We start from the raw sequence: 16,800 nt of genomic DNA on the forward strand, positions 1-16,800 counted from the left end.
TCAAAACTGCCTCAAATGATTTGATATACTTGTGTAAAGTTCATATCTAAGAACTGCGCAATATATTCAAAATGACCTTTTGAAGTGTCAAAATTAAACACTGAAACGTACAAAAAGGTAAATAACTTTTTTATACTATATATGAATCAACTATGAAAATATGATATTCATTTGTGCTTTTACTAAAGCATCATACTGTAAATATCTATCAATAGTTTTATTTTATAAAATCTTTGTTAAAGAATGGATGTACGTGTAGATTCTATAGATGCATATACGTTAGAAAGACTATGGCAGATGAAAGATAATTTAATTAAATCTTGGTTAAAGAATGGATGTACGTAGATTCTACACAGAGCTCGGATTATTATAAATTATTGTATTCAAACCCTTTCCAATTATCGTATCATCTTTCTTTAATATTAAATGCATATTTTGGTTATTTGTTATATTTTATTTTTGTTTTTCGAGTTTGTAGTATCATTGACGTGCTTAACGTTATATTGAGTTATATTATTTCTCTGTTAAATTCGATCATGTCTAAGCTTTTATTTTTGGTATAAATATTTATTTGGCCTGAACTTGATTTAACCCTTTCTCAAGTTTTCTTTTAACATTGTACTCACATACAGTTAAATTGTAAACTAAACCACATTTTTAATTACGATTATTAATTAATATAGATTATAATAATAACATTGTTTTACTGCCAGTCCACAGTCCCTGTATGCCAGTGGTGAAGCAAGCCGGCCACCTTCAAATTTATATAAACCTATAGAAAATAAGCATTATTTTTAATTTTTTAGCCATATATTTAGTGCTCATGACCTCCCTTCAGTGTAAGCACCATTTTTAATTTTTTTTGTCATATAGATAGTTCTAAAAAAGTTTACATTAAAATTTCGTCCCCCTTCAAAAAAAATTTCTGACTACTATTATGTGCAAGGTGTAATTAGGGTCGTTTGTTACGAGATTTTTTTTTAATATTTCCGGAAAACTGAAAATGGTAATTGTATTTACTCACGTTTGATACAAGATTTTTAAAATTTTCTTGCGAATCTGATTTTCCCGAAATTTTATTTTGTGCGTAAATGTTTTTGAAAATATCATCCAAAAATACCATCTAGGGGTGGTATTCTAAGATTTCTACGACAAGAAAAAATTTAATACAACTAAATATAGCATAAAAAAATTATCCCAATATTCCCGGAAATATTTCGATCTACCAAATAACTTTTTGGTAACATTTCCGGAAAACTCATCTTCCCATCACATTACTGAAAATCGTAATTCTCGGATAAAAAAAAATTTATCCTCTACCAAATGCTCCATCTTATAATTCCGATGGGGGCGAAGACCACGAAAAGGTTGATTCATGATTTTTTTTTTGCTTTGCCGATTTTGTTTTAAACTTTGTATATATGTATTGATATAGTGGATGAAGCTCCTTATCATTATGATTATTGTTATTATTTTTTATTTTCTAGAGTGTAAGGTTTTTAGCATTGGTACTAAAATATTTTTTTCCCAGAATCGAACCAGTAACCTTTGAGCCACAATAGTGTATTCCTTGGACAACTCACTTATCAATTGTGCCGCCCCTTGGGTTATTATGATTTTTATTATATGAAAAAATATTTCTCCAGTCATCCGAGATAAAGTTATCTCCAGTAAATTCAAAACGACGTCGTTTTAGAGTTATAAGATTAAAAAAATAATAATAAAGACTAATATAACCTTGTCATATATTATAATTACAAAAATACTTTGATTTTCGTCCTAAAACGACGTCATTTTGAGTTCACTGAAAATAACTTTTCTCCATTGACTAGAGAAATTCTATACCCTTATTATATATGTATTTTTTTTGTTAGTTGGGCTTATAAATATTTTTTTAAATAAATTAAATGCAAATAGTTATTTCCAATAAAAATAAAAATGTACGTTTTCACCTTTTATTAATTAATTATAATGGCACTTTATGGAATTTCAACGAAGGATCTAACTAACCAATTATTGTAGGGTTAAAAAGGATTTAATATCTTTCTAACAGATGTTTATAACTTTTAAATAAGTAAATATTCAATGTTTTCTTAATTTATATTATTTTAAATGTTTTATTTTATATTTAATATATTTTTAAATTAATGATCCAATTGGATATTCGTCAACTAAATGTCTTCCATAAAATATTTTTTGAGATTTTGTGAAAGCACTCTCTTTCCCTTCATATTAGAATTGTTCTGATCCGACCGCATGATCACTTGGCATATGGTGTACATGACTCCCCTACACACGTGTCTCTTAACACTTCACTTGCACACATGACCTTTACACGTCATAGGTCACCTAGCTTCACACCTAATGAGAGGTCCACAACGCTTGGAAACGGTTATGACATCACATTTTGCGTTCTTGGAGAGCATCTTCAACATTCTATATAAAGGGACCTTACTATTCATCTTCTCCATTCGTTTCACTATTCATCTTCTCCATTCGTTCTACATTGTTTTAACTCTGCCGAACTTATACCTCAGTCATAGCCGTAGCCCTTAAACATCTCCCCCTTATTACCCTCAGCTCACTTGAGGCTAGTATCGTGACATTTAGAGCTTTGATCTATATCAGTACCTTTCTCGTCTTGATCGATATAATTCACCATCTTGGGAAATAGATCCATAGTCTCACACTTTGATTTAATTCAAGAATTTCTACTCACCTACTTGCTATTTCATTTACAACTTCATCAAATATATATTAAACAATTAGGGTTAAAAATTGAAAATAAAATTATTATAAGTCAACTAACATTAGTTTGCCCAATCAGTCAGAACATGATTCTGTTAGGATTTTCTATATGTTATGTCTTATGGCCAGCTTTTGAATTTTTTTGATGAAATTTGAATTATCTTTTAGCCATAGCTGTGTTTAATCGTCATTCATCTGTATAAATATAATTTGGCACCAGTGAGTTAGATGGATAGTTTCTTTGCATGGAGAAATCGTTACAATTAATATACTACGTGAGGTTTCTGCCTATGTCCTATGAAATCTTCGTTTGGAGTAACAAATTTGTAATACATATTATTCAAAAATACAATAAATAATAAATAATAGCTGACAAATAATCCCATCTCATACATCAATTTTTGATGACCTTTATAATTATTTCATTTTATATTGTTTTATGTGCATACCTTTTTTCATGCTAATGCAAGAAGCCATAATGTAAATATCTCATATTAAGAAAAAAAAAAAGCTCCTAACTCCGTATTACCTCTTACCAGAAGTAAATCTAAAACGTTTATTCCTCGTTTAGAATTAAGGGCACGTTTGAATGAATTTTTTTAATTAAAAATTGTTTTTTTTTTCAGAAAATACTTTTATTACAAAACCTATTTGGATATCTGTTTTTTTTTTAAATAAAAGTCACAAAAAAAAATTAAAAATCTATTTTTTTAAGCTAAATTTTTTAACTTCTAGAAAAAGTTAATTTTTTTTTAAATATTAATAATTTTATCTTTTGTAAAATATTTTTAAAATTGTAAAACATAAAAAGCATTGTTTTGAGGAGATCGTACAAACGGGTCTAAGAACCTATTTGGATGGGTTTTTTTTACTTCAAAAATTGTTTTTTTTTTTAAAAAAAAGCACTTCTTTAAAAAAGTCTGTTTGGATGTCTGCTTTAAAAAAAAACAGAAGTCATAAAAAAAATCAAAAATTTACTTTTTTTTAGAAGCTAAAAATTTTAACTTTTAAAATAAGTAGAAGTCAAAAATCAAATATTTTTTTTAAAAATCTAAATAACTGTAACTTTTATAAAAAATACTTTTAAAATAAAAAAGTGATAAAAAAAACATTTTTAAAAAGTCAAGACAAACGAGCTATTAAATCGATGTCGTGAATGGTAAAAAAGAAGAAGAAGCAAACAACATATTATAAGTGTGGGCACAGTGTAATTATCAAAACCTTTGGGGGTTATGCTAAATTTTTGCCAGTAGAGTGGAATGTGGATCTATCATCTGCTAAGGATGCATCTGCAGAAAACTTAATATTTATGTTTATGAAGACACGACCTCCTCCCATTACAACCTGAATTTTTTGTTCTCATTTCTTCTTAATCTTAATGTGTTCATGTAATTTTATTTTTATTTTATTTTTGTAAAATCTCAAGACATTCTATGTGTTAAGAGTTTCGATTGAATTGAAGAGAGAGAGAGATGACGATGGCGATGGCGAGAGGTTCTAGTCTGCAATACCCAGAGCGGTTCTACGCTGCAGCCTCTTACGTCGGGTTTGACGGATCCACCTCTCCAACCAAAGCTCTCACCTCCAAGTTCCCCAAGTCTTCTGCTCTTCTTCTCTACAGCTTATACCAGCAGGTTCGTTAACCATTCTTCATTTTTCGATGTGGATTCCTGATTTGCCTTTTTGGTTCGCTTAAGTCTTTGAATATGGAGTTGATATATATATATATATATATATATATATATATATATATTCCCTTTGTTTCATCATCTTGTCGGTGATGGCATTATAAACAATTTGTATTTGCTATACTTTGTGTGGGTGTGATGTTTCGGTAGATCTGGTTTTTATACGTTTGATTTGTTGATGGGGGAAGGTGGACGTGGAAAGGATTTCTAAGACTCATTGTTGTTCTACCTAATAGTGGATCAAGCGATATGGTTTTTGTTCGGTCCTAGAGAACTGTAAATGATATAATGTATAATACACGCTCAGAGATACCCTATAGATAGGTACCTTGGTTGGCTTATAGTCAATATCTCAATCAGTGCGCACAAGCAATAAGCTTATAGCCGAGCCGAGACGTGTGCAAGTGTGTGCACAGTGTGGGCAGAAGTAGTAAATGAGTTTAGAATGTGTACATGGGAGTCTTAAGCCTTGTATTTATAAGAGTTACCTCTTGGGCTGTGTAGATCTCTAGTTATATTAGGATTCAACTCCTTTTCTGTTGGGATATGGATTCTATACTTAGTAGCTTTGCTATTTTATATTATTAGGATAATTGGTTTGTTATCCTTTAATGGATTCTTGGATAGGTGGTTAGGATATGGAATATATCCATAACAATTTTAATGACTTATGACTATTAGTAATGAATTAGATTGATTTCAAGCTACTTGCCGTTATATGATCCATGTTATAAAGATTTAATGACTTATGAGTATTAGTAATGAATTAGATTGGTTTCCGTTGCTTGCTGATTGCCTAAGCCTAACATAATATTCCTAGCTTGGGACTCGCGATGGAAAGATTTGCTGGCGTTCTGTATGGTATTTTTTGAAATTTTGGTTTTTGATATAACACAATGGCATCATTGGCTAAAACCTCACCTAGTCAGATAAGGCTTGGTTGTTGTTGTTGTACTTGCCATTGGATTAGCCTACGTTCAGATGAAATGCATACACTAACAGTTTTGCTTGCGTGCGGCACACTAGGAGCTCTAATAGACAAAAGCTTGAGAAGTCACAATATAAGCATGAAGGAATGAAATGTTGATTTACCAGTGTTTCCTACCATTCTAGCTTCAGCGAATGGTTTTTTATTACTTTTTAGTCAGTTGATTTGATATTTCTGTGCAATTGAATTAGCGAAGTTATTGTTAAGAGTGTTAGTGTTAATAGTGTAGAAGTCCCACATTGAGTGTGTCTCTTTGTATTCTTCAATTGGTTTGCTATATAATAGCACCAATGTTGTGTAGTTTAATACAACAAGGATTACTATCATTTCCTCTTGTATATATGATATTTAACATGGTATTTAGAGCCTAACAAGAGGAATCTTAATCCGTTTAACTTAGTTCTATTTTCCATAATTTCAATATGGTTATAGAGAGATATCACCCTCCTTGAGGGATTCCCGTTGCTATTTCTTTTTCGGGTTTTTCTTAGTATGCTCTGTGACTGCAGCTTAGACTGATCTGTCACATCAGAAAAGAATGATCCATGGGAAGTTGTTGGGTTGACCACCGTTGTCGTTGACCGACCACCGTTGACCGCGTCGTCCACCGTTGACAGCCGTCTCCGGCAACTTTTCCGGTGACTTTTCTGATGACTTTCTGGCGACTTTTTCGGCGATCCACCACCGTCTCCGACGACTTTTCCGACGACCCACCGCTGTCTCCGGCGACTTTTCCGATTCCGCGAAGCTTTGTTTTTCTTTAATCTTCTTTCTTCCCAAGATGGAGTATTTATACTATTCATCATCCATCTTGAGGGGGAGCAGTGTCCAAATTGCTGACGTTGTCTCCGCTGATGTTAATTCCGACACCGAAGTTCCTCTTGAGGGGGAGCACTGTCTATGTTGCTGATGGTCATTCCAGCACAATTGTCTTTGCCGATGATCATTCTGGCATCTTCCATGTTGATGTTCATTTCGACGCCATTTTTAGCACATTGTTGATTTTTGGTTTCTCATTTAGGAGATTTATTTTGATGTTATGTTACTTGGTCTTTCTTGTAATAAACTTGTAGCATAGTCAAGGGGAAACCACGGCTGCTCACCAACTGTTAAATGAAATGTCTAAGAGGGATCTTGATGCTGATGTCCTGATCAGCTCAGTTGTCTTTGCCGATGATAATTCCGGCACCATCCATGCTCTGATGTCCATTCCAGCACTATCTCTTTATCAGCTCTTCAGACTGATGGTCATTCCAGTTGATTTGTTGTACTTAGTCATTTCATTTCGTTGATGTAGCATTGTTGTTTTTGGTTCCTAATGGGAGTATTATTTATGTATCAAGCTTGTAGCATATGATCTATATGCTACAGCTTGAGGGGGAGTGTTAAGAGTGTTAGTGTTAATAGTGTAGAAGTCCCACATTGAGTGTGTCTCTTTGTATTCTTCAATTGGTTTGCTATATAATAGCACCAATGTTGTGTAGTTTAATACAACAAGGATTACTATCATTTCCTCTTGTATCTATGATATTTCAACCGTTATCATTAATTTATTGTAAAATTTATTGCTTAAGTTATTATTTCAGGCTAGTGTAGGACCTTGTAACATCCCAGAACCCAGTGCATGGAAAATTGTGGAGCATAGCAAATGGGCCAGGTATTGCTTTCAACATTCATGCTGCCTTCCACTTTCTCTATGCTATTACTATACATCTCCATGACACCTCTATTCTATATGTATACGTTTATGTGGAATTCTGGTTTTGCCATGCTTGTCCATGCATATATATTTTGCAAGTATTTGTTACCAATACTGCATTATTTTTTATTGATTTTATATTTGATATTATACTTGCAAAATGCACTATTGTATTACTGCTCTCATTTTGTTGAGAATATTATTTAAAGTGGTAATTATTGATGCAGTTGGAACCAGCTTGGAAACATGTCTTCCACAGAAGCCATGCGTCTTTTTGTGAAAATATTAGAGGTCATGCATATAATTTTATTTAACTGTTCCTCCTTCATATATTGCAGAATGTTTGCTGATTACTTTTGTTCTTATTTTCATTTGTTGTGCAGGAAGAAGATCCTGGTTGGTATTCAAGAGCATCTTACTCTGTTGTAGAGCCTGTAATAGACGTGCAAATGAATGTGAGTATTATAAAGGCTATATTTACTACTGAGTCCTGTTCTTGCTTTGGTGTTTTCTTCCAAATGGTATAAGTAAGTGTCATCTATACTTACTGTTGGCTTGCAATGTGCTTTACTTGTTATATTCAAATTAACTTTAGAACTAGTACTCAATGATCAGAACATGGTCTGTATTCATGGTCAAATGAGTAATAAGTCTGTTCTTTGGCAAATAAAATTTGGGATATTTTATATTTGCCACATTGTGTTCTTACTTCTTAGTACTTTTCACCCACTGGGCATGCATGCAATTCTTATGCAACTCAAATAGTTTAGTATTTTGTTTTAAGTACAGATTTAGTATGGCATTTAGGATTTAAACTTTAAAATTAGATTAATGTAAGATGTATGTCAGCTTGAATCTATGTCAAGAGAATTGCAATGGGAACGTCATCCTATGTATTCTTCTCCACTTTTGTTGCCACTGTCAACTTTGTAATTTTTGTGCTTTTTTTTTCTGCTTTCCAATTCTATCTTGCTGGTTTGACAGCACAATTCCAAAGTTGAACCAGTAATCGAGAATGGTAACGCTTATCCAGAGACAAAGACTATTTCTACTGAAAATGGAAGTCAAATTGGAACACAGGATAAAGATGTTGTTGTGGAAGGCTTTGGTTCAGTTGGAGTCTATGATCAATGGATTGCACCTCCAGTATCTGGTCAACGTCCAAAAGCCCGATATGAGGTATTGGCTCTTGCAAACTATAAAAATTATAAAATTCATTCTTCTTTACTAGTTTTCTATTTTCTGCTTTATTAGTTATTCTCCATTAGTTTTTACCCCTGCTTAGCCAAGTGTGTTTATATGTTCAGCATGGAGCTGCAGTTGTGCGAGATAAATTGTACATATATGGTGGAAACCACAATGGTCGTTACCTTAATGATCTTCATGTAAGTATATGTTCAATATATCTGTTGCATGAAGCTATACATTTTGGCTAGGTAATAATTGATCTTGTGAGATTGATTGAAACTGCCAATTTTGGCTAAGTAAGATTTTTGTAATCTCCCACTAAAGTTAACTAAATTATATTTTGTTTACTTTGAAGTTTGAACTGAATGTAAACAAATACAGGTTTTAGATCTGAGAAGCTGGACTTGGTCAAAGATTGAGGCTAAGGCTGGAGTTGAGTCCCCAATAACTTCAACCCCTTGTGCTGGCCATTCTTTGGTTTGTAGTGAACATTAAACTCTACATAATCTACTGCTGTGTTCAATCTGTTTGTCGTTGACTGCTAGTACTAATTCTGGAATATTTTGGATTTTGGTGATGGAAAATATTTTCACTACAGATTCCATGGGGGAATAAGCTTCTGTCAATTGCTGGGCATACAAAAGATCCTTCAGAAAGTATCCAAGGTATAATAATAATGTTCTAATACGTTATCATTCTTTTAGGGGTTGGCATCATATCTGGGCATAACTTAAAGCATGAAGAAATGGAAAACATTCAGAAGTGTCATTTAGATAAATCCTCATAAGAGAATATTTTACAAATTTTGTGGTCTTTATTCATTTCGGTAAATAAAAAGCATGATGTTACTTACTTTATTTACTTTAATGGAAAAAACCAATCAAGATTGTTGGGAGTGATGAAATTTTTGTGTGCATATTTAAGTGAAACATTCAGATTAGGTGTTTTGCTAAGTAACTATTGTTCTTTTAGCCTTCAATTTTTTTATTTTTTTTTTCTTTTGTTTTGGGTACAATTCTAATATTTCTTTTAGTTGAACATAAAAACCTAGTAATATTTTCCTCAGTTCATTGATTTTATCTATGTCCATTAACTATGGTGTTTTTTACCCTGTTTTGTGACTCTTGACCTACTCACTTCTGTATTTGTTAATATTTTTGTTGTCTTTTCTATTGTGATTGCTACTAAATGTCTGGATCGCTATTTAATATTATGACAGTGAAAGTGTTTGATCTACAAACGGCAACATGGTCAACTCTGAAGACTTTTGGGAAAGCTCCAGTATGCATCTGTTATTCTTTTTATGTTTATTAACCCAAAAATCTCTTAGCAACTTTCAAATCACATTAAGAATATGTGACGAGTCACATTTGCATTTCTCTAATAAGAGATGCATAACTTTTATGGACTTTAAACATACAACAATAATGCCCCCGCTCTTTTTCTTTCTTTATTTCTTTTGAATAAAATACTGTAATGGTCTATTCAGTTCCCTTCTATTATGTATGCTTTCTAGGTATCGCGTGGAGGTCAATCTGTGAACCTTGTTGGGACAAGCTTAGTAATTTTTGGTGGGCAAGATGCAAAGAGGACTCTCTTGAATGATCTGCACATTCTTGACTTGGAAACCATGACATGGGATGAAATAGATGCTCTGTAAGAAGTTTTCTGAAGCAACCCTTTCTCTCTCCCTGGTTTCTTATTTGAGCTTGTTTGGATAAGCTTTTTTCTCTCCAAAAACTGTTTTTAGTTTTTTTCAAAAAAAAAAAATGGTCCTTTCTGCTGCAAACGAGCATTTGGATGTCTCCTTTCAAAATTAGAAGTCACAAAAAAAGGCAAAAACTTGCTTTTCGAAGCTAAATTTTTTTGCTTCTGAAAAAGTAGAAGTCAAATAATTTTTTTAAAATTCAAATTTCCCTAACTCCAACCAATCTCACCTCCGCTGTCGTCACCGCCACCGCCATCACTACACCCCGCCACTTCCTCCTCCACCATTGTCACTGTCTTTGCCACCACCACCACCACCACCGCAACTCCAACCCCAACCAATCTCACCTCCCTCGTTGTTACCACCACCACCACCATCATCATTACCACCCAGCCACCACCTATACCGACGTTGTCTCCACCACCATCACCCACCACTGCTGCTGCCACTACCACTACCTCCGCCACAACCAGATTTGCTCCCATGATTTGTTTTCACATGTCCTTTTTAGTAATTTTATACATAAAAATTGCTTTTCAATTTTAACATCCAAGTAATATATTTAGTTAAAAATGTTTTTCGTGTACTACATCCAAATGTAAGATAGCTTTAGCTTTTGAAAAAAGTCCTTTGAAAATAAGCAAGTTATAAAATGTCTTTTTTCAAAAGCCCGTTCAAATGGGCCCTACTTTTCGGGAGGGGGATGATATTGTTTTCTTTAATATGGTGGGGGATTCTTAATGGTTTTAGGTTGTAAAAAAAGAAAATTTGTCATAAAAACTTTGATTAGTGGTCATCTTTGTTTTTGCCTCAACCTGGTTTAAATACATGCTATATCATGTTACTCGTTCTTATCAATAGTGAATCTGCAGTATTTGGTTTTCCCATGCCAAAAGAGAAAAAAGAAAATGAAAAAGGAACTTGTTAAGGTTTGGTGCTAACTAAGTCTTAACTGGCAGTGGGGTGCCTCCTTCTCCAAGGTCTGATCATACTGCTGTTGTACATGTGGAGCGGTACCTACTTATATTTGGTGGGGGTTCACATGCAACTTGCTACAATGATTTACATGTTCTCGATTTACAAACTGTAAGACCATTGCTTCTTCTGTTAGGCTGTGAACTGGAAAATCATCTCCATCTAATCATTTGTGTGAACTATGCAGATGGAATGGTCTCGCCCCACACAACTTGGTGAAATACCAACACCACGCGCTGGACATGCTGGTGTGACTGTTGGGGAGAACTGGTTCATTGTTGGTGGTGGTGACAATAAGAGTGGTATGCCTTTTTGCCACCATGTTACATCGTTTCAAACTTTCTGGTGCTGTCTTGCTATTATTTTATATCCCATTTACAAGTTATATTCCATGTTATTCTGCAGGGGTCTCAGAGACGGTTGTACTGAATATGTCTACACTGGCTTGGTCAGTGGTAACTTCTGTTCAAGGGCGTATTCCTATTGCCAGTGAGGTACTGTTGTGTTCCTAGTTTCTTTCCCTTGAATTAACAGATAATAGAAGATAAATACTGCAACATATCCATACATTTAACAGAAGAAGTTCACTTACAACACATACAAGATGTTAGACCTCTCCAAGGAGCACTCTCCTTTGCTAACTATCCTTACATAAACCAATAACGGACTTCCTTTCTAACTGAGGATTAATTTATCATTTTATTACAATCCAACAACTGACCATAACTAACCAGTAAGAAACTGCCTATATAGGAACTGTTTACATAATATCCTAACCAACTGCTATTGCAGTTATTTTATTTGTCTTCTATTACAATTTGCCTGCATGTGAAACTGTCGACATATTCTAATCAACTGCTGTGGCAGTTATTTATTTATGTCTTCTAGTATAAACCTTGAAGGGTTTAGGACCTTGAATTTCCTTGTATGTATCAGGTACTTTATCTATGTATTTTAACAAGGTTGCATGTGCTATCAAATTTAACAAGAATGCTGATCCTTGTTAACTTCATGCTGTCGTTAGGGAAGATATCCAGACCTTTCAATTATCTTTCTCGTGCCATCTGCCTAAAATAATTAAATTGTTTTCCATCTCAGGGCTTGAGTTTGGTTGTAAGCTCCTATGATGGCGAAGATGTACTTGTATCTTTTGGAGGATACAATGGGCGTTACAACAATGAAGTAAAGATTATTTCCAGTTTTGCCCCTTTTTGCTCTCTTTTGCCTTTGTTTTATCTTTCTCCCTCTTCTGATTTGGTTTGCTGCATTCAGGTCTATGTTCTTAAACCAAGCCACAAATCAACCTTGCAATCCAAAATAATTGAAAATTCCATACCAGACAGTGTTTCTGCTGTCCATAATGCCACAAATGCTACCCGAGATGTGGAGTCTGAATTTGAAGCAGGTCATGAGGGGAAAATTTGGGAAATTGTCACGGACAATGCTGATCCAACAGTATGTATTTTTGCAAAGCATGTACATTATTTCTGTCTGGTTCTAAGAAGCCTCCTGTTCCTGCACTTAATTGTGTTAAAAATTCTTCTTACTATGGTGCTTTATTTTAGAATAATTATCAGTTCATGGATCTGATTAAACAAGATGCCTCTATACCTGGTTGCATGCCTTTGCCTTACAAGCCTAGAACTGAAAACTTGTCATGTTCTTCTTTTTCAGTTTCTGTTCTCTTCTATTTCTAGCCTTATAGAGAATCTAGATTCTATTGAAGGTTTTTCTTTCTGAAGATCTGATTCTTTATTGGCCTAATCTGACATCAAACCATTAAATATATATTTCAATCACTTTTCATGGCACGCAAATTTCTCCCTTTACGGACATTTATCATCATCGTAGCTCCTGCAACCAATCACTACCCTAACTTACCTGCAATGAACATTTTAACAACCCAACCCGTGTAGTTTCTTTGCTTTAAATTCATCCTAAAACCCAGTCCCTAGCCTGCTAAATTATTAATTCATTAGTTCCTGCCTTTTTGACTGTGTGGAGTAACCACCCATTACGCCCATGTCATTCTTCCAGTTTGTGACATTTCTCTTATTGCTAATGCAACGAATATGTAAAAATAATAATGAAAAATCGGTTGGGAGCTCATAAATATCTCCAAACCACACAGATACACTAATTCATGCAGTTATAGATATCCTATTTCACTCCTCAAACTTTTCAGATTCTGCCAGGATCATTTAAATCACAGGGAATAGATATTCTGCATTTGTGCCATTTCAGCTTTTTTTCTTTTTTTCTTCATGCCAGTCACTGCTTTCATATTTTGGGTGCCATACAGAAATCCAAAGGTGATCTTATATCAGTCCTGAAGGCTGAGAAAGAAGAGTTGGAATCATCACTCAGCAAGGAGAAGCTGCGTACTCTTCAACTAAAGCAAGAGCTAGCAGAAGCTGAGTCTCATAACTCTGACCTTTACAAGGTAACTGCTTTAATTGTTGAAGTTTCTTTTTTATTTTGGAATTAAACATTAGAGGGGAAAAAATTAATTTTTTAATAATGAAAAACTATTAGATATAAAACCTTTCTTTTGCTTTTACTCAATAATTTCAGCTTTCCGGATAGTTGGTTCTTGACAATAATAATTAAAAATTAAAATTTAAGAGAATAAAACTATTCTATGGGTCTATTTCGTTCTAGAGCTTTGAGTTCAAGGCAACACTCCCTCTGTTTATCAGTTAAGTAAACCACTTCCCCTTGTTTCTCGGTATCTTCAATTAATTGGGTCGAAACTCAAGCAGAATGAGGTGTACAAACAAAACTTAAATATGCTGTATTATTTATTGATGAGGTCTAAACAATATCATTGTTCTTAATGCTATCCAAGGTCCTTACATTTGTTACACTGATAATGTAGGAGCTCCAATCAGTACGTGGTCAGCTTGCTTCTGAGCAGTCAAGATGTTTTAAACTTGAGGTATGCATTAATGCTTCTGAGAGTGTTTTTGAATTGGATCTGTTTTTAGGTAGATGATTTTAGAAAAATTATTGGGTAAACATGGTGCACCATTCATCTGATCTCTAAGTTATTCGCGTAGAGTAACAATTCATCCATATGATAAGAATTTGATTTTCAAAAAAATTCATTGTTTGCAAAACTGGGTGTCAAAGTCAAGTGGTTGATTTTATAACATATAATGAGACAAATGATAACTATATGATCAGTTTGGTGTTGGAATGACATGGGTAACCATGTCTACCAAGAATTGAAGAACCTCTCCTCATCGAAATCCTTCTACGTGAATCCCTCTTTGTTGTGATATATTTTGTCTGTCTGAGACTGCTTTAAAATTTTGGCACTTGTCTCCTTTTATGGATGAACTACCTTTTTTTCCCTTTAATTATTATTTAACTTAAGTGAATATTTGAGAACGCAGGTGGAGGTTGCTGAATTAGGCCAGAAGCTCCAAACATTTGGGACATTACAGAAGGAGCTCGAACTCCTCCAACGGCAAAAAGCTGCATCAGAGCAAGCTGTCTTGAATGCAAAACACAGACAGAGTTCAGGTGGCGTATGGGGTTGGCTTGCCGGTGCTCCCACTAGCCAGATAGGAGATGATGCATGAACATTGTTACATTTGGTTTCATTTAGCTAATTTTATTTCCAATTCTTATTGTGTATTAATTCAGTTCTTTTTTTAGTGATGTAAATAAGATTTAGCTTTTATTCGGCGGAAGGAAGATTTTCCATACTTTCTTCATGAGGATGATAGTATGGTATAGTGCATGTTCTTTTTGCCGCCATTTTTGCTGATGATTGTATTCAAAGTGAATACACCACTGAATGAAAGTATAGAAATTCTTTTGTTTTGTTAGAGCTACTGCCTTATCAGAATTTTAATTCAACGAATGCTTCCTGTTTGGTGAAAGCTAGTCTGCTTTTATATATGGGAAAAAGAATTCTTATGTTGTAGGAGAGTTCTCTTCTCATGTTAGTGAGAATTCGTTATGCGTACAATAATTTTTTTTGTTTTCTTTATTTTTTATGTGTGGGTCCCACCATAAATTTGAGTGTGTAGGAGATTTCCTCCTCCCCAATAGCATGAGAAAAGCATTGCCTTTTATATATATATATATATATATATATATATATATATATATTTGACATCAAATTCTAACCGTTGATTTATCATTTATATATATTACATGACTAATAAAAAAAAACAAATTGGTGAATATTTACCGAATGAAAGTATACAAATTCCTTTGTTTTGTGAGCTACTATTTTATTATAATTTTAATTGAACGCTTGATGTTTGGTGAATGCTAGTGCGGCTAACAGAAAAAAAAAAATATTAATTTTTTTTTCTTTCTGAAATGATAATTAAAAAATATTATTTGCATACCAAAAAAAAAAAAATTATTTTATGGTGTCTAATTTAGCAATATATTTATAAAGATAATTTTTTTAAAAATCATTATAATGATAGATTGAATTTACTCTTTTTTAAATGTAATTTAATTTTGATAATATAAAAAAAAATTATACTATTTTATCAGGTTATAATTAGAGTTGGAAAAGACATAAAATTGACTATTTGATACCATGGTGGTCAACTTCAAGTTAAGATCACCAATAAGGTTTTTGTTATATTTCTTGTAGGTTTTCACAAATAAGTTCTCAGCAGTGCTATCCTTTCTACAAGATCCCTATTATTAATTAAAAGGAGAGAGATTTATGGATGATATAGAGCTTATTGCATATGTGGTATGGGAAAAAAAAAATTCTCGCTTAAATTGAAAAGTATTTATTTCTTGCACTATTCATTTTTGGTGCTGTATGCATATTCCTATTTAACTTTAAGTGAGAGAATGTATTTAAAATTTAATCATGCCTCCTGTTATGATTTCACAATCACTGCAAGAATTAAAAAGTTAAGTAGACATGTAAAGCTGCTGGAACATACAAACAAGGGCAAAAAATTTAACCGATTTATGTGTTTCGATACGAATTTTAAGAATGAAAATTCATTGTGAAACAAATATAAAAAATATGTAAAAGAAGATTATAGAAAAAAAATAAAACTTTAGGTAGAATGACATGTGAACTGAAAATTAGTTTTTGTATTCATTGATTTCGCACTTATATATTCATTTGATTTGTATGTTTATACATTTTACATTATTAAAAAAATATTATATTATCTAATTATCCATAACTATATTATGAAAGATTTTGAATTGATGCATATTCAATTTATTTAGAGGGTTATTTTATGATTTTAGTTTATTATTACAATTTAAAGTATTATCATCGAATAATTGATATTGTAACTATTTTTGTTTAAATTAAATTTGACTAATTTCTCTTAAAATTATTTTATTATGTAATTATATATTATCATATCATTAAAGAATTTATTTTAGTATATACAACTAATTTATATTATTATCTAATTGTACATATATATTGTATATTTTAACATCTTCAATAATATTTTAATTACTAACTTTCTAACAAATACGCTACTTTTTTATTTTATGTTTACAAAAAAATTATTAAAGTATCGGTGATTGGTCATTATCAATTATGAAATTTTATTGTTATATATTATTTAATTCTTAATTTTTAAAGTCATTGTCTTTGAATATTAGGTTTAAATAAGAAATTTTACAAAATTTCTCTAATTATAATAATAATTTAATTATGATATTATTAGGTTTGTAAGTGTTTTTTATGTGAAAAAAATTACATTCCTTTTCAATAATTGCACGCATAAAAAAATGTAATACCCCTCACATGCTATAGTGAAAGTATCATTATTGGTTTGAAGATTTTTTTTAG

General features: G+C 32.6%; 1 protein-coding gene across 5 annotated transcripts; it reads left to right on the forward strand.

The window, feature by feature from the left end:
* The first annotated feature begins 4,003 nt into the window (after positions 1-4,003).
* Positions 4,004-14,820, forward strand: LOC133293838 (acyl-CoA-binding domain-containing protein 4-like). Of its 5 annotated transcripts, none has more exons than XM_061492443.1 (18): positions 4,004-4,382; positions 7,011-7,081; positions 7,351-7,414; positions 7,507-7,578; positions 8,108-8,302; positions 8,431-8,508; positions 8,693-8,788; positions 8,910-8,976; positions 9,531-9,592; positions 9,828-9,967; positions 10,979-11,105; positions 11,182-11,296; positions 11,400-11,488; positions 12,093-12,176; positions 12,267-12,399; positions 13,307-13,437; positions 13,873-13,932; positions 14,393-14,820. In XM_061492443.1, exons 1-18 carry the CDS (start codon positions 4,221-4,223, stop codon positions 14,579-14,581), a joined length of 1,935 nt encoding a protein of 644 aa, XP_061348427.1. In that variant the 5' UTR covers positions 4,004-4,220; the 3' UTR covers positions 14,582-14,820. The 5 variants fall into 5 exon arrangements, with proteins under 5 accessions (XP_061348427.1, XP_061348424.1, XP_061348425.1 ...); XM_061492440.1 differs by having other exon boundaries at positions 12,267-12,470; positions 13,297-13,437; positions 14,393-14,819; XM_061492441.1 differs by having other exon boundaries at positions 12,267-12,449; positions 13,297-13,437; positions 14,393-14,819.
* Positions 14,821-16,800: the final 1,980 nt, after the last annotated feature.

Source organism: Gastrolobium bilobum, unplaced genomic scaffold (genome assembly GCF_033153095.1).
Source record: "Gastrolobium bilobum isolate Gb01-03AN ecotype WA unplaced genomic scaffold, APGP_CSIRO_Gbil_v1 utg4431, whole genome shotgun sequence".
In the NCBI taxonomy this organism is placed as follows: Eukaryota; Viridiplantae; Streptophyta; class Magnoliopsida; order Fabales; family Fabaceae; genus Gastrolobium; species Gastrolobium bilobum.

Bases quoted from the DNA above. Each gene is read 5' to 3' on its own strand.
- LOC133293838 (XM_061492440.1), top strand. From the start codon at position 4,221: ATGACGATGGCGATGGCGAGAGGTTCTAGTCTGCAATACCCAGAGCGG. The intron at 8,509-8,692 runs GTAAGTATATGT...AAACAAATACAG, and splicing joins GTTACCTTAATGATCTTCAT to GTTTTAGATCTGAGAAGCTG. The intron at 11,489-12,092 runs GTACTGTTGTGT...TTTCCATCTCAG, and splicing joins GTATTCCTATTGCCAGTGAG to GGCTTGAGTTTGGTTGTAAG.